General features: G+C 39.0%; 4 protein-coding genes across 5 annotated transcripts; 2 read left to right on the top strand and 2 right to left on the bottom strand.

Moving 5' to 3' along the window:
• Positions 1–1,642: 1,642 nt before the first annotated feature.
• On the bottom strand, positions 1,643–3,656 carry LOC109811138 (protein PHLOEM PROTEIN 2-LIKE A10). Its single transcript, XM_020374788.3, has one exon. It carries the CDS (start codon positions 3,261–3,263, stop codon positions 2,004–2,006), a length of 1,260 nt encoding a protein of 419 aa, XP_020230377.2. The 5' UTR covers positions 3,264–3,656; the 3' UTR covers positions 1,643–2,003.
• A 320-nt stretch (positions 3,657–3,976) lies between these two features.
• LOC109811137 (ACT domain-containing protein ACR1) lies at positions 3,977–8,249 on the top strand. 2 transcript variants are annotated; one of them, XM_020374786.3, is made up of 7 exons: positions 3,977–4,134; positions 4,486–4,621; positions 4,756–4,801; positions 5,487–5,601; positions 5,828–5,895; positions 6,829–7,476; positions 7,550–8,249. In XM_020374786.3, exons 2-7 carry the CDS (start codon positions 4,551–4,553, stop codon positions 8,048–8,050), a joined length of 1,449 nt encoding a protein of 482 aa, XP_020230375.2. In that variant the 5' UTR covers positions 3,977–4,134; positions 4,486–4,550; the 3' UTR covers positions 8,051–8,249. The 2 variants fall into 2 exon arrangements, with proteins under 2 accessions (XP_020230375.2, XP_029129756.2); XM_029273923.2 differs by lacking the exon at positions 3,977–4,134 and adding an exon at positions 4,929–4,953 and having other exon boundaries at positions 4,579–4,621.
• Positions 8,250–10,393: 2,144 nt separating this feature from the next.
• LOC109811165 (uncharacterized) lies at positions 10,394–14,568 on the top strand. The gene is made up of 2 exons (XM_083066518.1): positions 10,394–11,338; positions 11,419–14,568. Exons 1-2 carry the CDS (start codon positions 10,394–10,396, stop codon positions 11,473–11,475), a joined length of 1,002 nt encoding a protein of 333 aa, XP_082922644.1. The 3' UTR covers positions 11,476–14,568.
• A 3,384-nt stretch (positions 14,569–17,952) lies between these two features.
• Positions 17,953–20,305, bottom strand: LOC109811188 (BSD domain-containing protein). Its single transcript, XM_020374851.3, has 3 exons — positions 19,647–20,305; positions 19,253–19,440; positions 17,953–18,882 (listed from the first exon to the last, which is right to left on the bottom strand). The coding sequence occupies exons 1-3, from the start codon at positions 20,206–20,208 to the stop codon at positions 18,193–18,195; spliced, it is 1,440 nt and encodes a 479-aa protein (XP_020230440.1). The 5' UTR covers positions 20,209–20,305; the 3' UTR covers positions 17,953–18,192.
• Positions 20,306–22,776: the final 2,471 nt, after the last annotated feature.

The raw sequence follows: 22,776 nt of genomic DNA, 5'->3' as shown, positions 1-22,776 counted from the left end.
AATCGGACCATGGAGCCTTTCTCGTGGCGTTTAATTTTATGTTTGGTCCAAGGACAACTTGTTTACACACAAATACATCCATATGTATTGTCATAGCGCGAGAATTGAGCTTCACTGATATACACTGAGTGATGACAGATAATTATTCATCACGTTGCCACACCAATATTTGCACTAGCATGTAACCACTTAAGAATGAATTGTCCCATTTCACATTAACTATCTTTTATCCATTATATGGTGAAGTTGGATCCAACCCATGAAATCACCCGCCGATTTGATTGCAATCACCATCCTTCCGGAAAGGAGTTTCAAATAAACCATGTTCATCCAATTCATACAAATACAATTAATTAATGAGTTAATTTGGCACTCCAAGCCCCAAGTCCTTTTCTATAGAATGAAACAACTACCTAGATTATAACTAACATAGATAATTATTATATAACTAAACTAACTACTACAATGTACTTGGAATCAATAATTTAACTTGTGTTTTATACAGAAGAAGTGAGAAGAAAAAGATAGAAAAAAAGTGAAGAGAAGTATGAAGAAGTATATGAAAATAGAATAAAAATAAAAAAAATTATTTGATAAGAAGGAAATAAAATGAAAGTTGATTTTTTATAGATAATTTTGTTTAAAAATAAGTTGTTATTATTATTTTAAAATAAATAAATAGATATATTTTCATAAATAATTTTATTTAAACATAATAAATGTTTTTTTTTGTTTTTTTTGTTTTTTTTATATTATTATTTCATTTTAGTATATATAGCATAATAAATAAAAATATATTAATTATTATTTATTATTAGTAGTATTTTATTTATTTATTTATTTATTATTATTATTATTAGTTGTCGCTATCTCCCTACAATTCTCCTAGTTTTAGAGGGAAAATTTTTTGAGTTCAACGGTTAAATTTCCACACTTCCCCTCACTTATTTTTTACCAAACAACACTTTTTAACTTCCACACACTTCTCTTATATTCCTACTGTTCTTTTCCACCTACCTTCCCTCAAACATACCCTTATATTTGTTTTGCTTTTACGTCAAATAGGAAGTGGTTTTGGGGCAAATGTGGATCTGTGATGCTCAACCAAACGCACACTACATCACTACAATTCCTATCGTAATGACAGGGTTCCATGACGCATCAATAAAAGTGGAGTTTTAGCTTATTTAAACGCTTACTAATACGAAGCTAGCATACTGTGTATCAAACGTGCATGAGTGCAATTTCCACTGCCACAGCTACACAGATATCAACATTGCACTTCCATTGATGATGAAATGAATTAGGAAAAAAAGGACGTGTAGAGAATTTAAGAGTAAAGGTTAGGTGTAACCTCAGTTGCACTGCAGTTTAAGCACAAACACAATAGGTGAGGCTCAGCCGGTTTATAATATGCCAAAATTTCCAAACACATTAATAAGTAACAGTTATAATAATTGCATAAATGTGCCAGCAACATAGGTTTGGCCCCTCCAATAACAGTTTAAAAACATTATCCACGAAGGGAACTCTAGCCAGAGTTAACAAGACATTAGAAATCTCAGTCAGTAATACACCCTTTCATTCAAATTCGTCATGGAATTAAAAATTTAAAATGCCCTGCATATGTACCCCTGGCCAGTAGAAAATATCAAATCAACATCATAAACAGAATGATGTATTTACAACAGATTCCGATTGAAGAATAGGTATAATCATGCATGATAACACCCAAAACAATAATGCTGGGCTATGAGGGAGTTCTGGGAGGTGGTGGTTTGTCTCAATGAGTTTACATTTTAACTATGTAAGAGAGAATACATGACTTCTATGGTCACTATACATTCTTTAATATTTCATATTTTCAACATCATTTACAAAATAATCGATGTATGATATAAAGATGTTATAAAACAGCTGCGGCGCCAGAAAATTCTTCTATAGTTCAAATAACTAAGCAATAGCATCTATATATGGTGAATGAAAGTAGTCCCAACTACCGCTTAAGCAGGCACCAATGCCCAGGCTCCACCCATTATGTGGAGGCACAACGAGAGACATATTGTGACAATAACAGACGATTTGGCTGCAACATATCTCACAATCTCAAGAACAGCTTCGTGAACAATATGAGCACATCTTCTCACAGAAGCACAAAGTGTCTGCAAAACAAACTCCATGAACGACCTAACAGTCTCAAAAGTCACCCTGCCGGTCACATCAAGGAAAAGCCTCCTATTGCTTGGAATCGCCAACGTGGACGAAACCTTGCTCACCCAGCCATTCATATTTTCTTCATCAGAAACATCCACCTTGGATTCAATCGACATTCCAACACCCAAGTCCTCATCTCTGAGAGTTTCTTCAGCAACCAAACACGAAGCTAAACCCGAACCAACATCAGCATCATTTGAACTTGTTAACACTTGGTGAGAAGTCTTGACAAGCGTCTCCACAGCACCATTACAAACAGATACCAGCATATCTCTCACATTAGTCTCATGCTTGGGGTTAGTTAACCCAGCAAAGAAATCATCATAGGTGTTGATATGCATGGTCTTATCAAGATAAACCGCAACCGCGGTGCTCACAAACAATTGCACACAATTCCCAATTAATTCCCCACACCGATTACCACAAACTACATCCACCCATGCAACGACAGAATCCGAATTGGAGCCAACATGTGCAACAGCAGTATTCCCATTGCTCGAGTTCGATTCCCCACCTAAGTGGTCATTCTGATCAGAATAAAACGCAAGAACGAGGTTCCTAGCAAAGCTTCCAAGAACTACAGAAGCAAAACCCGACCCAGCGGGTGTTAGCATTTTGTCAAGCACCCGGTCAACGACGGTTGAACCGGTTTGGTCAGCACCGGTTCGGTTCATGGATTGGTAACCGCGCAAGACTCCGACGGTGACAGCACGGGTGACGCTAACCAAAGACTCTGACAGCTGTTGAGAGCGAGCTATCTTGGAAATTTGCTTCAAGCTATTGGGGATTTCATCCGAATCGGATTGCAGAAAATCCTTCACGTCTCTGGAGACGATTCCAATGGTATCCGCGGATTCGGATACGGCTTCCGCTACGGAAACCAACGCAACCAGAAGCTTCGAAAGCCTCTTTCTCTTACGAGCTATCGACGGCGCGTGATAGAGCTTGTAAGCGCTGTACCCGCCGAACCCAACCGCACATGAAATTAACACCCACTTCTTTCTTTTACGGACATAATCAAAACCTTGACCCACTAATTGCAGTTCCATTAACCTAAATTACGGGTACAGGTTTAATTGATAGAGAAAAGATATGAGAGACGAACCTGGGAGAAGGTTATGAGGTGAAAATTTGAGAGTTCAAACTTTGCTTTTTGGTGGAAGCAATTGCCCCAACCGTCATCTTCAATTCAGCCGTCACGCGACCCACGCCACATACGAATCATAACCACCACTAAATATTTCTGTTTTTTTTTTGTTTTTTGCTTGGGATATACACTGTTATGGGCCTCATGGATAAGCCCACGAGTGTCACTTAGCAGGTAACATAAGCAAATCACGTAACCAAAAAAAAAAAAAAAGTCTGAAGCGTGTGATTTGAGTGTAGTATGAAAGGAAAAGCTGAGGGTGGGTGATGCGATTTGCGATTCCAGAAGGGAATCCCAATGAGGGTTAATCGCAAACACGTGGATTCCGGTTGGAGGGGGATATGATGAGTGATGCCACGACAGAAGATGAGTGTTTGAATTTGACTGCATGTGCAATTAGAAAACGGAAGACACGTGGCATAGATAATTGTTGTGAGTGGATCTATCCATATTTGCTGAGGTGTGCAGTGAGTTGCATTTACGAAGGCAGAAGCAACTTGGTGGTATCCCCAAATGCCACGAACACGAACCACAGCTCCCAGCATGCTACCAAAGGGGAGAGAACAGAGAATTATTGCTTTTTGGTTTCCAATATATATTGGGTACGAAAGGTTTAGCTGATATATATGCGTGGGAAAATTGAGAACACGCAGCCAAAAATAGTAAATTAAGATTTCTCCCGGTCTTTCATCCTCTTCTTTCTCCAATGGAAACCTCCACTCCATGCATTCCACATTAGCTGCTAATGCTATCCCTAGCTACACCCACATCAGGTAACGTAACCTTCTTTTTCATCATTTTTACCATGCTCTCCTTTTCTTATTTTTCATCAAATTCCAGATATTAATGATGCAAAATTTATCAATTTCATAAGTTGTCACCAATCACCACACCACTTCCTTTTCTTTTTTATCAAATAAATCTCTTACCATAATTAACAAGAAAATTCGGAAACCTCCAAAGATTTTTCCCTCTGCTATGGCTTTGGAAACAAGATATACGTACGGCGCACCAATATCCTCATTCCTCACGTTTTCTTTTTATCTTAATAAATACACGCTTTCTTTCACCATTCTCTTTCAACGCTTTTAAACTATAAAGCCTGGGATCGATATAATCTGCAGATAGCAGCGCTGCTTCAGGGGTTATCTCGCAACACCCTCCGAACTCAAATTTTTCATAAAGAAATATGGAAATATGTTACCATGCCCACATCGATCGCGAGATTGAATCTCTCATAGAAAGAATATATCCTCCTAGGTACAATTACTACCCAACAATCTCTCTCTCAATTTCTTGTTTATTTAGACATCACTGTTTTTTCTGGCTTAATTAGCCGATTCATGATCATAGATTACTTAATGAATTACACCTATTTAATTCTGTGCTGGCAGGGTCTGTATCGATAATGATTCTTGCCGAGACTGCACTGTAGTGAAGGTTAGATATACAATTCTATATACATTCAACTTGCATGTTTTAAATCACCAATATAACCTAATGATTTCTATATACTTGGTTTTATTAATTATGATTCGTGCCCCCATTCGTCATTCATGGCTTCCAGGGATCGCCATCCACATTTCAATCAGGTCTAGTACTTTTAGTACTTCGTGAGATAAATCATTGAGTATATTGTAGGAAAATGGGTAGAAACATGATACACATGAATTAGATTAATATCCATTGTGGAAATCCCACTTGGCGCTTAAGTATAATAACTAATCATGATCAATATAATATATTATATTATACAAGTTGCAAAGAGATTAAGTTGTCAGTCTATCACTTGGTACCAAAAGCCAATGCAAATTGCGGTAAGTGCTTGCTTAATTTTTAACCATTCCAAGGGGATATGAATGATAAAGGATAAAACAATTCTAACCTGTTTCGGAATTAATTTCGTGTTTTCCGTTTCCTTGTCTACTTCTTATAAGAACCCAAGAAAAAAAGAAAACTGCTCCTCTTCTTAAAGAAAACCAAATTTGGATTTTGCTGTATTGTATATGAAAACGACGTTAGTAACAGGATTCCTTGGCTATACTTAAAATACCCTTGACTAGATTTTGTTTTACAAATCGAAGATGAAATATAATATATAAAAAAGTGTGTTGTGAAAAAGCAGGTTGATAGTGCAAACAGGAAGGGCATACTATTGGAGATGGTCCAAGTGTTGACAGATCTTGACCTCATCATTTCCAAATCATACATTTCCTCTGATGGGGGATGGTTTATGGACGGTCAGTGTGTGTCTCCCTTTTATTCTTCAGCTTTCTACAAACTTCCCAATCCACCGAAATGATGTAATCCTTAAACACCTTACTTTATTATCTTGAATGAGCTAGGCATGAGTCATATAACCCCGTGCCCCATAACTGGTCAAGGACACTATAATTCATCTGCAAATGTTAATTGTTCGGTTCTGATCCATGCCGTGTGGGTCTTTTTCTTTATTGCCAAATGCAGTGTTCCACGTGACTGATGAAGCTGGCAAGAAGCTCGCAGACGAAAAGCTCTTGCTCCACATCCAGCAGGTCATTCTGTCTCTTTCTGGAAATGTTATTTCCACTTAAAATTATGACGTCATACTTCCAACTTGTTTGTTTAATAAATAAATAATGTTATTTCTGTTGCCAATTGGTAGATAAACAAATTTTTATCTAAAACTTAAAGAGTGAAAGATAAAGGAGAAAAAATTATAGATATAATTAGTGATATGAAGATAAATATAAAAAAAAAAAAAAGAGGTATTCATGACGTGTATACAAATTTGGGATGTCCAAAATGTATTGTCCTCAGAACATGCTTAGTTTTTTTTTTAACTCTATCTTTATAATTAACTAAAATTGTTAGAAATTATTTTGTGAGTCCTACTACAACTTTAAAGTGATTGAAAGAAATAGTTATTAGCAAAATTGATATAAGAAAAATCAATAAATGAAACACGAAATTTATGAATATTTATGATTTAAAAATGAGTCAATAATACAAAATGATAGAAAGATAGTGTTAAAAAAATGCATTGCCGACATTTCTCAAAATAAGAAATGTAGATTAAATATGTGTGTACTTCATGTTTTATTATCTAATTAATTATTTAAAAAAATGAGAAAAATAAATTCTTAAAGGTCCTATCTAACTTGAGAGAAATAGGAAGAAATATAATTAGTGATGTTTAAGCAGTAAGATATTAAAATAAGAGTGTAGTTAATTAACCAGTGCTCTAAAGACACTGATTAAGGAATTAATAAGTAAAAAAAATGATTGAAAACTAAAATAAAAGCATTTGTTAGCATTTTCGTATTTTTGAACTAAAAAGCATTTATACAAATAAAATAATATCCTTTTGTATGAATATTGTTTTATTTTGAATAACATCTTTCTATTTTTGAACTAAGAGCATTTATTGGAGTTCTGTTAAAACAAATATGTAAATATCTGAAGTGAATGAATGATTAATAATGCAGGAACTGTGCGCCACGAGAAGTAAAGGGGAGATTTGTGGGGATAGAGAATTGGGTAATTGGAAAGGAGCAGAGGAACAACATGCAGCAACAGCAACAGCAACAGCAACGGAGAAGACAGCGTTAGAGATGAGTGGCAGGGACCGAGCGGGCCTACTGTCAGAGCTGTCAGCAGTCCTAGTGGAGTTGGGCTGCAGCGTAACCTCCGTAACGGCCTGGACCCACAACGACAGAGTGGCCTGCATTATATTCCTGGAAGAAGCATCCGAAGCAGGGCCCATAAGCGACCCAAAGCGGTTGGCCCAAGTGGAGGAGCAGCTGCAGAATGTGGTGGCGGCCCACAGCGGTACGGGCGAGAGAAAAAGCGTGAGGCTGACGACGTTGGGCGCAGGGCGCACCCACACGGAGCGGCGGCTCCACCAGCTCATGTACGCCAACAGAGATTACGAGAATTGCCACGGCGAACACAAGAAGGGGTGCGATGGGACCCACGTCTATGTGGGAAGATGCGAGGACAAAGGTTACTTGGTCGTTAACGTCACCAGCATGGACCGTCCTAAGCTCGTGTTCGACACCGTTTGCGTGCTAACCGACATGCACTATGTCGTCTTTCACGCCGCCATTAGTTCCAACAGATCCATCGCTCATCAGGTACATGCATGCATGCATGAATCTCTATTATTCTTATTATACACTTAATTAATTAATCTTGTTTATACTATAGGAGTACTTCATAAGGCACAGCATGGATAGTTCAGGTCTTCCTAGTGAAAGCGAGAAGCAAAAGCTGACGTTATGCTTAATCGCTGCAATTGAGCGCAGAGTCTCGCGTGGATTAAGGGTGGATATTGGGACTGAAAATCGAATGGGGCTGTTATCGAATGTGACGCGGGTGTTTCGTGAAAATGGGTTATCGATATCAAGGGTGGAGATTGGAAGAGAGGGAAAGAAAGCGGTGGGGTCATTCTTTGTTAGAGATTGTTCAGGTGAAGAAGAAGTAAACCCAAATATCCTGGAATTGGTTAGACGAGAGACTGGTGGCTCCCTAGTTACTCATCACAACTCACCACACAGGGTACGTCAATCATCATCATCCTCAGCATCGTCGATTATACATGAAAGCAAGGAGAGCATAGAAGCTAAGCCAAGATCCTCTCTCGGAAGAATGCTATGGTCTCGATTAGAACGCCTTTCCGCCGGTTTTCGCCCCGTTAGATCCGGATGAGATTCTACCTACCAAACTCAATACCTCTGTACATAACATTTTCTAAATTAGTTTTTTTTTTTCTTTCCTTTCCTCATTTCATTTACTATTACTTGGGTAACCGGGTAAGAGTGTTCTAACAGGGTTTTTGATGCTCATTGTACATATTTTTATCACATGAAAATTCCGGGATTTTACACGAGGAGAAATGAGTTTTACAGATTGCACTAGTAGTTTTAATTTTAAACACTATTGAAGTTGCATGGGTAATTGTATCGTGGTCGTCTAATATGGGCCCACCCAACACACATCAACGAGAAGCCGACCCAATACACCGCTCCACTGTGCTTAAGTCGAGATAGCTTCGAACCGGGACGAGGGGATCTCCTATCGGCTGACCCAAGGCACGTCGGTAAAATACCGAACACATCAACCAAGATGTCTCTAGGCCAAATGAGCCCGTCGCATATTGACACGTTCAGGAATTACACATAGGGGGACCCAGATGTGGGGAGGCTCGTTTGGCTTACTCAAGTAATCAATAACACCCCACGATCCGCAAGATAAGGGAAATAACGGTCATAAACGCAGAGAATCGCGAGTTCATGAGGAGGGCGTGATTCAAGGGATTCATGTTAGTAACGCCACACCACTATATATAGCAATGATTAAGTCTGATAGAGTAGGTGACTTTTGATAGAGTGTTCTAGGTTAAGACTACAGCCCGGTCCTTTAGCTCGGATTGCTAAGGGTTTCTCGGCGGCGGTCTCCTATACTGGAACATTTTGGCGCCCACCGTGGGGCAGGGAAAACTGCATCCCACACCTTTCTTTTTGACGTGAGCGGAAGGTCACAATGACGAGAGTTCTAAGAAGCAATGCGACAGGAACCAGCAATGACGACGTCGTTGGTGCTATACCTGGGAGCACCGGCGGAATTGAAAATCCCATTCCTCCCGCCGGCGGCCACACCCTAGAAGAAGTCTTCGCTGCAATGGAAACCTTACGGCGAGAGAATGAAGAAGCGCGGCGACGAGTAGAAGAGGCTGAGCGGCTATATCGGCAGAATCACACGGAGACCAATAACAATCCTACGCTACAAGAGATTCTGGCCACGGTGGAGACGTTGAGGCGTGAGAACGAAGAGACGCGACGGAGGGCGGAAGAGGCAGAGAGCCTACGTCAACACGACATCGAAACGCTTGATAATGATCCAGCGTTGAGGGAGATCACGGCCACGGTAGAAGCGCTGAGACGAGAGAACGAAGAGGCCTGGAGGAGAGTGGAGGAATCCGAACGCCTACGACGGGAAGATCAAGAACTTATGCGTCGTCTTAATGAGGACCATCGGAGAAGAGCCGAGGAGGCTCGAGCGGCATTACAGGCTCAAATTGCAGAGTTACGAAGAAACAACATGGAAGGCGGAGGGCCGGAACCAGCAAGAATATTTCAAGGGGGAATAGAACCACCAAGAGCATTTCAACCTTTCTCCGAAGCCATAGAAAAAGAAGTTGTGCCCCCACATTTGGCCATTCCGCGTATCGCACCGTTCGATGGCACCCAAGACCCTGACGAACACCTGATGACTTATCGAGCCCATATGTTAATCAATGTTGGATCTGACGCCGTATACTGTAAACTATTTGTAGGTACTCTCACAGGAACGGCATTGAAGTGGTTCAGCCAATTGGTAGACCGATCCGTGACCGGATACGATGTTCTGTCGCGACTTTTCGTAGCCCAATTTGCGGCAAACAAGTGAAAGTCCATGACGATCGCAGATCTATTAGATGTTCGCCAGTACCAAGGAGAGTCCCTGAAGGAATATCTAGACCGATTCAATCAAGTCGCAATCAAAGTGGCTAATCCTGATGAGCAGATGTTTGTGATTGCGTTCAGCAAGGGACTCAGGTCCGGACCGTTTTCAGAATCCCTTGTTCAAAGGACGGCTGAAAACATGGCCAAGGTCCGTGCAAGAGCTGCTTGTCACATCGAGGCAGAGGAAAGTGAGACTCGGAAAAGAGAGGCTAAGAAGAAGGAGAGTACGCGTACCCCAATTACCCCAAATAGCCGTCATTTGAAGGCAAGGAACGATTGGTCAAAAAGAGATAATGTCCAGCAATCAAACCGTACCAACTTTCAAAGTAGAACCAGACATAACGATGCTTCTGATTTAGTTGACGTCAGAAATTCGACGCCCTTGAACATATCCCGACGCCAAATCCTAAGAGATGTACAGGTCACACGCCTACTAAGTTTCCCGCAAAAGGGGAATCGTGTATTGGGTTCGGACAAGGGGAGCTAGTGTGAATTCCACCGTGCATACGGTCACGACACAGAGGAATGCTACGGCCTCATCCAACAAATGGAGCACTTGATTAAAGACGGCCATTTGAAATCTTATGTCAGGCGACGAAGCCGGAAGGATGAAGGGGGGAGTTCGGGAGAGACGCGACACCAATCAATCCGAAGGAGGCCAGCTTCCGATCGTCAAAACGACGATCACGAACGCCCCGTGCTCGGTGACTTCAACACAATCGCAGGCGGCTTTGCTGGAGGTGGGTCAACGTCAGCCGCAAGAAAAAGGTATGCACGCTCTGTCTTCACTATTGATCGGGTGGGAGAAGCCCGACCTTCCACACCGATCACATTTTCGGACGATGATTACAATGGAGTCGTTCCCCATGAGGATGACCCGGTAGTGATTTGCGTCACCATGATGAGTAGAAACGTCAAAAGAGTCTTAGTAGATCAAGGTAGCTCGGCCGACGTCCTATTTTGGGACACGTTCGTGGGGCTAGAAGTCCCCTCTGACCGCCTCCAATCCTTCGACGGTGTACTTGTGGGTTTTACAGGGGACGAGATTGAAATCAGGGGTTACGTGGAGCTTAAAACAACCTTCGGCACCGGAACATCCATGAAGACCATCACGGTAAAATACTTGGTAGTTAATTCTCCATCCTCTTACAATATATTGTTGGGTCAACCTTCCTTGAACAGGTTAAAAGCGATAGTATCAACTCCACATCTTAAAGTGAAATATCCCTTAGACGGCGGTGGCATAGGTACGATCGAAGTCGACCAACAAGTATCAAGAAAGTGTTACCAAGACAGCATGAAGAAGAGGAGAGCGTCAAAGGTTGTTGGGCCCCCATACCAGGTACAGTTTCTTGACCTCGATCCGAGGGAAGACTTCCCCAAGGACCGACCCCAACCTGTAGAGGACCTGAAAAATGTCACAATCGCGCCGGGAAAGCAGGTCAGATTGGGAACCTCACTTGAACATGAGGTGGAAGACGCTTTGGTTCAGGTTCTCAAAAGAAATGTCGATGCATTTGCTTGGCACCCAAGTGATATGCCAGGAGTGGACCCTGATTTTTTGTGTCACAGGTTAGCAATCAACCCTCGGGTGAAGCCTGTGGTGCAAAAGCGAAGAAAGTTCGGTGAAGACAAAAGGAAAGCAATTCGGCAAGAGGTGGAAAAATTATTGTCCGCCAGTCACATCAGGGAAATCCATTACCCGACGTGGCTCGCAAACGTCGTGATGGTCAAAAAATCCAACGGCAAATGGAGGATGTGTGTCGACTTTACAGACTTAAATAAAGTTTGCCCCAAGGACTCGTATCCCCTTCCGAACATTGATTGTTTAGTTGACGGGGCATTAGGTTATAAACTACTCAGCTTCCTGGATGCGTATTCGGGATATAATCAAATCCGGATGCACCCCTGTGACGAGGAAAAGACGTCATTCATAGCCGACATAGCCAATTACTGCTACAAGGTGATGCCCTTTGGGTTGAAGAATGCAGGGGCCACCTATCAACGTTTGATGGACAAAGTATTGGTGCACATGATGGGATGAAACGTTGAAGCCTACGTGGACGACATGGTGGTGAAATCATCCGACGACTCTCATGCGTTAGACTTGCAAGAACTCTTTGACACGATCAGAAAATACCAACTGAAGCTCAATCCGGAGAAATGTTCATTCGGCGGTCAGGCTGGAAAATTCTTGGGTTTCATGTTAACTCACCGTGGAATAGAAGCCAACCCGGAACGATGCTCGGCCATCATTAATATGAGAAGCCCAAGCAGTGTCAAGGAGGTCCAACAACTGACAGGGCGAGTCATATCGTTGTCACGCTTCCTTTCAAAAGTTGCTGATAAGGCCCTTCCTCTTTTTAGTTGTCTAAAGAAGAAGAAAAGATTCACGTGGTCAGACGAGTGCAAAGACGCGTTTGGCCAATTGAAAGAATGTTTAGGGAGTCCCCCCATCCTATCAAAACCAGTGATAGGCCTCCCTTTGTTGCTATACGTGGCAGTCTCTGATCAGGCAATGAGCACCGTCCTTGCTCAGGAGGATGGTGAACAAAAACCTGTCTACTTCATTAGCAAAGTTTTCAAAGGTCCCGAGGTGAGATACAACAAAATTGAAAAAGTAGCACTCGCTATATTAGCAACTGCCAGGAAACTTCGTCACTATTTTCATAGTTATCAAGTCATTGTCAGGACCGACCAACCAATAAGACAAGTCCTTCACAAGCCAGACTTAGCAGGCCAAATGATGAAATGGTCGGTAGAGTTATCAGAATTTGGGCTACGATATGAACCCCGGGGGCCGATTAAAAGCCAAATTCTAGCGGATTTTATATTAGAACTCATCTCTCCTAACATCACCGAGGTGCAAGAACGACCATGGATATTGTCGGTGGATGGCTCTTCCAACCTCAAGGGCAGCGGCGCGGGTATCATCTTGGAAGGACCCGATGGGGTCCTCATCGAGCAGTCTCTAAGATTTGATTTCAAAGCTAGCAACAATCAAGCAGAGTACGAAGCTTTGCTAGTAGGAATGAGTTTAGCTCAGGAAATGGGCGTACAGACTCTCATAGCCCGTAGTGACTCACAATTAGTAACCGGACAGGTTACGGGAACTTTCCAAGCCAAAGATCCCCAGCTGGCAAGATACTTAGAGAAAGTGAAGGAGATCTCAGCCTCATTTACTACCTTTTCCCTCTCCCACGTCCCGAGAGACCAGAACTCACGAGCGAACTTGTTATCAAAACTGGCCAGCACGAAGAAGTCAGGTTCTAACCAATCCGTCATACAAGAAACTTTGAAAAAGTCAAGCATCCATATAGAAGAAATTGATGTATTGTTTTTGCAAGAAGAGCACCGGTCTTGGATGGGACCCATCATCGCGTACCTCGAGCATGGCACCTTACCAACAGACGCCGACCAGGCCAAGAAGTTATTCGAGATTCGGCGCAGTTTACAATACTGGGAGGAAAGCTGTATCGCAGGGGTTTCAACATGCCACTCTTGCGATGTTTGGCACCTTCACAATGGGGTCGGGTCATAGCTGAAATTCACGAAGGAGTATGTGGTAGCCACATAGGGGGCCGATCACTAGCAAATAAAGTTTTGCGCGCCGGATACTTTTGGCCATCCTTGAAGGCCGATTGCGCGGCCTTCGTAAAAAGGTGTGACCGTTGACAAAAGCACTCGAACTTGCATACAGCTCCAGCTGAGACTTTGCAGTCTGTCTTATCCCCTTGGCCTTTCAATAGGTGGGGCATCGATATACTAGGCCCTTTCCCCATCGCAGTTCGGCAATTGAAATTCCTCATTGTGGTCGTTGACTACTTCACAAAATGGGTGGAGGCCGAGCCCATTGCCACCATCTCTGCAGAAAGAGTAAAGTATTTCATGTGGAAATCGATCGTCTGTCGATTTGGGGTCCCGTACATTATCGTGGCCGACAATGGAACCCAGTTTGCTAGCTCCCGAGTGCAACAATTCTGCCGCGATTTGGGCATTAAGATGTTGTTCACGTCCGTAGAATATCCTCAGTCCAATGGACAAGCGGAAGCGGCCAACAAAGTTATATTATCAGGACTGAAGAAGTGTCTGCAAGATGCCAAAACAAATTGGGTCGACAACCTTAGCCAAGTCTTATGGTCGTATCACACAACACCACACTCCTCAACCCACGAAACGCCCTTTCGTTTAGTCTACGGAACCGATGCTGTGATTCCAATTGAAATCGGTGAACCGAGTTTTCGAGTAACATCCTTTTCCGAGGAGGGTTCCGAAGAAGGACGAAGAGCCGACCTAGACACCTTAGGAGAAATTCAAGGGACGGCACACATCCAAGAAGCAGCGGCCAAAAGCCGAGCGGTGAAGAAGTATAATTCACGTGTACTCCCGCGGTCCTTCAAGCAAGGCGACCTAGTACTGAAAAAAGCTCAACCACATCAAATCTCCAATAAGCTATCTCCTAGATGGATTGGCCCTTATAGAATCTTACAGGTCGTCGGCAATGGAGCGTACAAACTTCAAACTCTGGATGGCAGAGCAATTCCCCGAACTTGGAACGCGACAAACCTGCGATTTTATTACAGTTAACCTCCCATGTATTTGGTGCACTCTTTTCCTCGCTCGGCCTTTTTCTCCCTCAAAATGTGGAAGGGTTTTTTGGCCGAGAAGGTTTTTAATGAGGCACCTCTAATTTCAATACAAACAAATCCTCTCACTTCTCAATTCACTTCACTTATGTGCTACCGTAGCAATACCACATTAACCGCATCTTTGTCCGCCTACACCTTGGCGTGAAAAACGCTTTAAGGTCGGTACTTTAACGACCTATAACTTGACGTGAGAAACGGTTTAAGGTCGGAATTTTTGCAATCTATTATACCTTGGCGCAAAAAACGCTTTAAGGTCAGAGTTTTTACGATCTATACCTTGGCGCGAAAAACGCTTTAAGGACGGAATTTTTACGATCTACACCTTGGCATGAAGAACGCTTTAAGGTCGGAATTTTTGCAATCTATTATACCTTGGCGCGAAAAACGCTTTAAGGTCGGAATTTTTACGCTCTACACCTTGGCGTGAAAAATGCTTTAAGGTCGGTACTTTAACGACCTATAACGACGTGAGCAACGGTTTAATATGTTCCGTGGTCGTCTAATATGGGCCGACCCAGCACACATCCACCAAGATGCACCATGGTAGTCCCCCAAAAACTGATCAAACCAAACTTACACAATACCGACCTCACATGCTCTTCGTACCTTAGTGCTTGAGCATGGAGAGCTATGTACCGTGGTCGTCTAATATGGGCCGACCCAGCACACATCCACCAAGATGCACCATGGTGGTCCCCCAAAAACCGATCAAACCAAACTTACACAATACCGACCCATCATGCTCTTCACACTTTAGTGCTTGAGCATGGGGGCTATGTACTGTGGTCGTCTAATATGGGCCGACCCAACACACATCAACGAGAAGCCGACCCAATACACCGCTCCACTGTGCTTAAGTCGAGATAGCTTCGAACCGGGACGAGGGGATCTCCTATCGGCCGACCCAAGGCACATCGGTAAAATACCGAACACATCAACCAAGATGTCTCTAGGCCAAATGAGCCTGTCGCATATTGACACGTTCAGGAATTACACATAGGGGGACCCAGATGTGGGGAGGCTCGTTTGGGTTACTCAAGTAATCAATAACACCCCACGATCCGCGGGATAAGGGAAATAACGGTCATAAACGCAGAGAATCGCGAGTTCATGAGGAGGGCGTGATTCAAGGGATTCATGTTAGTAACGCCACACCACTATATATAGCAATGATTAAGTCTGATAGAGTAAGTGACTTTTGATAGAGTGTTCTAGGTTAAGACTACAGCCTGGTCCTTTAGATCGGATTGCTAAGGGTTCCTCGGCGGCGGTCTCCTATACCGGAACAGTAATGAAACAGATAAGCTCATTGTTTCTCTTTAAAAGTTCGATAAAACGTAATGGCTTCATCCGGCTATCCTCCGACTCTTCTTACTGACACTTATAACATGTTTGGCAACACATCAATGAAAGCCATACATTTAATTTCTACTTCCACGAAGAAGCTATCCTATTTATTACCTTCTATTTTCACATAAAAAAACACGCTAGTCCGTATGGCTACTGGATATGAAATCAAACATATAGTTAGCTGCGGTTAAGTATAAACTTAATAAATCTTCAATTTAATATTGAAGAATTACTTTTGCTCTTAAATAGTATCTAAAGCAAAACAAATTACTTAAATAGTTTTAAAAGTAAATTATTAAAAAAATTATGTTAAGCAGTCTCTTAATTATTTCAAAAATATTTAAATTAATTCCTAAATAATAATAAAATATCTATAAAAAAAAAGGCAAAGTGATAACTATTCAATATTTTAAAGATTACTTAAATAATTTTATTACGCTAGGAACAATTTAGCAAAGAGATTAATAGTTGTACAACGAAATTTATAGTTCATTCAATAAAATATAATTCTGAATTTGTCTTGCATGGGCGTATAAAGACAGAAGGAGGCTGCGAAAAAGGTGGCACGAGATGTTCAAAGGAGAAAAAGAAAGAGACATTATATTTAGACATTTACAACGATCAAAGTCTTCTCTACCAAGCGGAATGTTAACTTTGTTATGTACAAATTTTTGTTAACCTCATGTAAATGCCACCACATCAAATAAGAACAACTAAGAATAAGTCGTTGCATGATAAGTTTTGTAAATTCTAACCAATAATGAACAGGAAATTTATAAAAAAAAATGCTATAAATTTATTAATAACATTTTTCCCATTATCAATAAATTGTTATTTTGAGTAGTACTTAAGTTTATCATTTTAAGCAAATCTCAAGTTCAAGTCTTGTATGAAAAAACACATTAATAAGAATGAAGACTACATTAATCATAATATCCATATTTGATTTTCAAATAGAAATTAGTCATTAACAAAGTTAGATATATTTTCTCTAATTACATGGTAAAAAAAATATTTCTACTAATTAATCTCAAGCTCATACTTTTCGGCCATTAAAAAGATACAAAATCAACTAGTTAAAATTATTGCAACACTAAAAAAAATTACCAATGGACAAAACCTAAAATAATTTTAATTATTTATTGTTCAAACTTCTGAAAATAAAAACATTTTTTGTAATTAACAGTAAAAATAAAACAAAATACATTTTCTGAAATCAAACAGCTCCTCACCCAAAATTAATATCCAATTTAGTTGTCCAATTACAGTACCTATTGTACCGTTGAATATAAGTTGCTCAAATAATAGTCTATCTGACCTAAACTTTACTATCTTAATTTTGTTTCCATGTCTTCTATTAATATTGGAAGAGAAGTACAAACACCACTATGTAACACTCTCTCTAATAGACACCTTTCATTGTTGGCTAAAATTATTAAAAATTACAAAATCGTTGGTGAAGTTTTTCTCGTACGTTACAAAACCATCAGTAAAAATTACAAAAAGTATAATTTACAATATTTTATAATTTCTAGTAAATAATACAGATTACAGAGTATGTTAATAGCGCATTCTCGTATTGGGAAGGTCAAGTTATTTATCTATACGACCATGCAAACAAAACAAGCAATTCGCAACTACCATTTAGGAGACTAGGTGTCAAGATACCCAATCTAGGAATTCACATCGGCGGTAAAACACAAGCAAAAAGCAGGATAATTGCAGTGAATCAACAACCGCCCATGCTATTTTTCATGTATCAACTATAATTGCAAAAATGGGATCTGACGTTGCTTGATATCTATTTCATAAGCATGTTTCTTAATCTGAGAACTTCAAAATATCATTTACGCCAAAGCCAAAACGCAGAGGTGAGTGGTCCAAGTCAGTTTATTAGTGTTAAGAGGTTAGTCCTCGAGAGAAACATCTAGGTAGCTCAAAACCAAATAGTCCTATTAAGAATTTAAGATTATGCACAACATGTTTAGAAATTTTGCTGTTGATAACTAACACCTGACCTACATGTTAATTGAATGTAGCTTTCTCATCATCTGTTAAACAAAAATTCATCATGGCAGTTAAGATTGTTTAAAGTAAGTAATGTCAGTTAAAAGTATTAATACCCTCAAATAACTTGGGATTCGGATGTCAAATAGAAGATTTAGTTATGTACGGTGCAATAATTAACCATACATCGCACAATGCCCAGTGGAGACTGGTTTTATTTACACAAACACAGTCTTCAGAAGTTAATCGTGGCGTACACAGACTATATGCAGATATTCACAAGATATAATAAGAGAATTATATGAATAAACTTACCTCTGGGACATGTTCCAAGGCAGTATCAAATTACATCAATGTCATCAACGTTGAGCCAATCATTGGAATCCTTGGTCACAGAATTACGAGCACTTGAATGCTCAGAGCCAGCATGTTTGCTTTCAACAGAGTTTATATCCTTATCAGAGTTAGGCGAACTTCTGCCTAACTGAACCCAATCTCGAGAGTCTTTTGTTGAGGAGTCAGAACCCGATCTAGTTTTTTTATAACTTGCATGTACATCACCATCATCATCCTCAAGATCACTGAATGACACGTCCTCATCATTACCAGTTTCAACAGAAGTTCCACTGGGACCAACCATTTCAGAAGTATCCTCTTTCAACCAATCATCAGCATCATCCTCATCATCCAAAAATCTATTTGTTGAGCCAGATGATGATTGTTCCGCAGTTAGATTTACAGGTGCTTCTTTAACCACAGACTTGTCAATAACCTGTGTAACAGCACTTTGAGTGGGATGTTTCTCCGTCTCAACTTCAGACTCAACTACAGATGGGACTGCTTCAACTACATCAGACACAGCGACAGATGTCTGAAGAGGTGCTGAGTCAGGTTGAGCATTGCTTGGCACAAAGAGATGCTGTTCCTCCTCTTTCAAGGGAATATTGTCTCCCACAGATAAGTCAGTTTCTTTCTTTTCCTTACTTCTTTTGGCTAAAACATGGGTTAACATTGCTCTTGCTTCCATTATCTGCACACACAACATGAATTACTAGTAATACAGGCAGGCACGATAACAAATAATACCAAAAGTACCAGTTAGTCAACATCAAATGAGACAAGCCTGACAATGTTAGTGTGAAGCATGCTGGACACCTTTATGTTGATTGATACAGACGGATCACAAATAACTTAAGAATGGAATTTCATAACAAGATTTGATCATAAAACCAGAGTCACCCATGATTCTGTTATAATTTTCAACTATCACATTATAAGATTCAGATGCCAAGTTTACTCCAATAAAAATGCAAAACCTCAATTGACTTCAATCCTTAGTAGCGCATGAATAAAGTTATTACGATTAAAAAAAAACACACACAAAATAAGATTTAACTCACCTGCGGAGTGGACAAAATAACAGCATCACTTTTGCTGAGTCTAGGGTGCACGAGTACAAAATAAATCTTCCAAAAGCTACCATCGCTCATGTATCCGGGACACAGTTCCATTCTAAGAGCAGCCAAGCTCGGTGCCAGATGTTCAACAGCAAGAGCGTGTTCATGTTGCGCATCGGACAAATCAAAATCTAAGCCACAAAATTTCAGTGCTAGTGAAATATCAGGCAGAATAAAATACCATACAATATAATATACACACACTAACAGATAAAGAAGCTCGTTAGGGCAAACTGTTACGTAATTGTCTACGAAACACGAAATTAATCACCTCAAAATTACAATTGAACGGTAAATATAATTTGCATAATCGATAAGAGTGAGAAAATGAATATACCATCAGAATCGGCATCGTCGGGGAGAGGAAAGTCCAACCAAGTTTCTGGATGCAACGCAATGCTTCTGGCGAAGCCCACCACGTCCTCGGTAACTCCGACAACGCCGTCGAGATCGTATTCCTCGTCGGATCCGAGTTGAAGGAAACTCGAGGCGATCTTGGTGAATTCGGATACCGTCTTATTGCCAGAAATTTTGGAGATCCCGCTCTTGAACTTGCCGCTAATCTCGGCGAAATCGTTTCTGATTCCGGCGATGACGTCTTCTTCTTCGTCGGCAGGATTTTTGGGAACGGAGGCGGGACTCTCCGGTTGGGGATCGGGCGGCGGGGCGAGGAAGGAGGCAACGCCCCAGATTTGGCGGGAAAACGATTTGGTGAGCTCGGAGAAATCCTCTTTGACGCCGCGCGCGGTGGGGCTGGGAGTGGATGCGGCGGAATCGGGTTGAAGGGGTTCCGAATCGGGTTTGTTGGGAGGGGATTTTAGGTCAGCGCCATTGTCTTTATCGTCGTCGTCGTCGTCGAGTCTGAGTGAGTTTGCGATTGTCCTTGCAAACCACGACATGGTTGGTTCACCAGATTTCGATCGTCACTTCCTCCCAAGTGAAGACTCTTTCCTTAACCAGATAAGACCATTCTCTGCGACACCGTTTTAGCCTATACAAACAAACCACCGTATTGCATTACTATCTAGCTTTATTTCTAAATTATTTACTCTAATTTAGTAAATTGATTTTATCTTAAATATTTTTTTCTCTCCCAAATACAGTAAATTTATTTTTGTTCATCAATTTAAAATTATTATTTTTAATTCTTATATTTTTAATAATTTTATTTTAATCTCTCAAATTACTAATAACATATTTAAAAGTAAATAATTAAAACAGTTAAGTATTAATAAAAAAATCATTAATTATATTTTTTATAACAATATTTAATAATAAAAATTTAACTAAATTTAAGTATAAAAATTAATACAAAATATTTTAAAATTATACACTACAATAAATGTTACATATAGTGACATACAAAAAGTGTTATAGATATATATTTATTTAATATATAGTTACACGCAATTTTAATGTTAATTTTGAATTAGATTTAACAATATATTTTGTGAATCACTATAGTCTATACCCATATTTTTTAATAATATATCAACATATATTATATTTATTGTGTTTTTAAAACTAATTTTTAGTGACATATATAATGTTACTATAATGTATGTGTCATTATATGATAAATTTTTTTATAATGATAAGATTAAAAAATAAATTTTAAATTTAAACAGATTAAAACTAAATTTATTTTAAATTTAGGAACTAAATTTATTTTAAATTTAGGAACTAAAATTATATTTAAGTGATTAATTTTTTAATTATTACAATAAAGTGTTTCCATTCATTTTTTTCTCAAGAAATCTTAACATGCCAAAATCGAAGGCTTTTAAAGTGTACACATTCTGTTTTATTTTATTTATTGTAAATTCTACGTAGTGTTTTTAATGATAACTTAACATGTTAAAATTAAAATTATGAGACAAAAGTTTTGTAAAATAATTTCTTTAAAAATACATTTTGGAGAAACAATTGTCTATGATTTATATATAACTTTTTCCTAATCTATGCAAAGCTTTAAAAAAAATAATAATAAAAATATAAATAAAAAAAAAAACTTGTGTCTTTTTAGATAAGCATTTAAAGCTTTTTTTAACGAATATTTTCAATAATAAATTTCATCTTTGTAATAAATATAAATTTATATACTTTGATCTAAAAGAATGTAACCATATAGTGTATATTTGGACAAAAATTCAGTTCAACGTAATTTACATTAACTTCAAAGCACAAGTCTTGTTATTTTTACTTTTCATGCATAAAAAAAACACGTGTATTACAAAGCTTTATAATATATAATCAAACACAATCATAATATCAATTAATAATATCAATCAAATGTTTTAAGTAGTTATCCATTTATGTAACCTTAAATGTCTTTAAAATATTTGTACATTTATTGATAATAACATGTTTATGTTTTATTGATCTCGGAGTACTTTAATCAAGATATCCTATCATAATTGAGAGAAGTAAGTGGTACACAAAAAAAGTTTTCTAAGAACAATTTTAATAGAGGAATTGCTTGGATTGTTGCTTGTGAGTAAGTAACGTAACTTACTAGAAATCTCTATTAGAGTTGGTTGATGTAGCATAAAAGTTAGAAAAAATATTTTCGTTAATTATTTGCTGAAGTAACATTTCCTATTCTATGAAACTGCTTCGTGAAAATAGTCTATTGGACCAATATTACTAATGAGAACAAAAAATGGAAGTACTTATAAACAATTTACATTAAAGCAAAAATTATAAAAATGTAGTATAAGTTGCTTATAAATGATGTGGTACAATGAGATTTATTTAAAATGGACAATAATTGTTTATAAATAACTCTCATTATAAATACTCTAATAAACAGGTTTTTACCAAATTAAAAAAAAGTATCTTCTAGGTATAAAAGAAACAATTTATTCTCTTGCATAATTTTAACGTGTAGATCCAACCATGCGTTGATTGTAATTCATAAAGGAAAAAATCATCTAGTTTTTTAAATGAATCTCTCATTGTTGTCTATATAACGAAGTTTTTAAAAATAGAAAAAAGAACATTCACACATTTTCAACACTATGTATATTCTCTGTAAAATGTTTTTTTGTTGGACGATCCAACCGCACCTGTAATCCTTGTTTATCTTCTAGTGTTGTAATTGTGCTTAAATTGTAAACACTCACTCTTGTGAGTAAGTGAGTACCTTTTTATACTTTCTGTTTCTGTATAAGTAATTTCAATTACGAAACAAAATTATATCGAGTAAAGCTTAAAAAGGTCACGAAAAATACTTAGATTAAGTAGCCTTTAAGATAAATTTACAATGTTGTAGTTTAAAGAGACAACAAACACTTGTTTCTAACAAGGATTAATTGTTAAGTAAAATACATTTATTTTGAAAGAACTAACGTAGCTCTTATAAAAGTGCGAACTAGTTAACTGTATTCGTTGAAAGCTTTTTTCGCTATCCTTCTAACACATTTTACGATAAATCTTTTTTATGCTATATTAGAACTATTTTTCGG

Source organism: Cajanus cajan, chromosome 11 (genome assembly GCF_000230855.2).
Source record: "Cajanus cajan strain Asha chromosome 11, NIPB_CcT2T_4, whole genome shotgun sequence".
Classification (NCBI taxonomy): domain Eukaryota; kingdom Viridiplantae; phylum Streptophyta; class Magnoliopsida; order Fabales; family Fabaceae; genus Cajanus; species Cajanus cajan.
The sequence above is the reverse complement of the archived record's forward strand: the minus strand, read 5'-3'. Positions and strand labels throughout refer to the sequence as shown.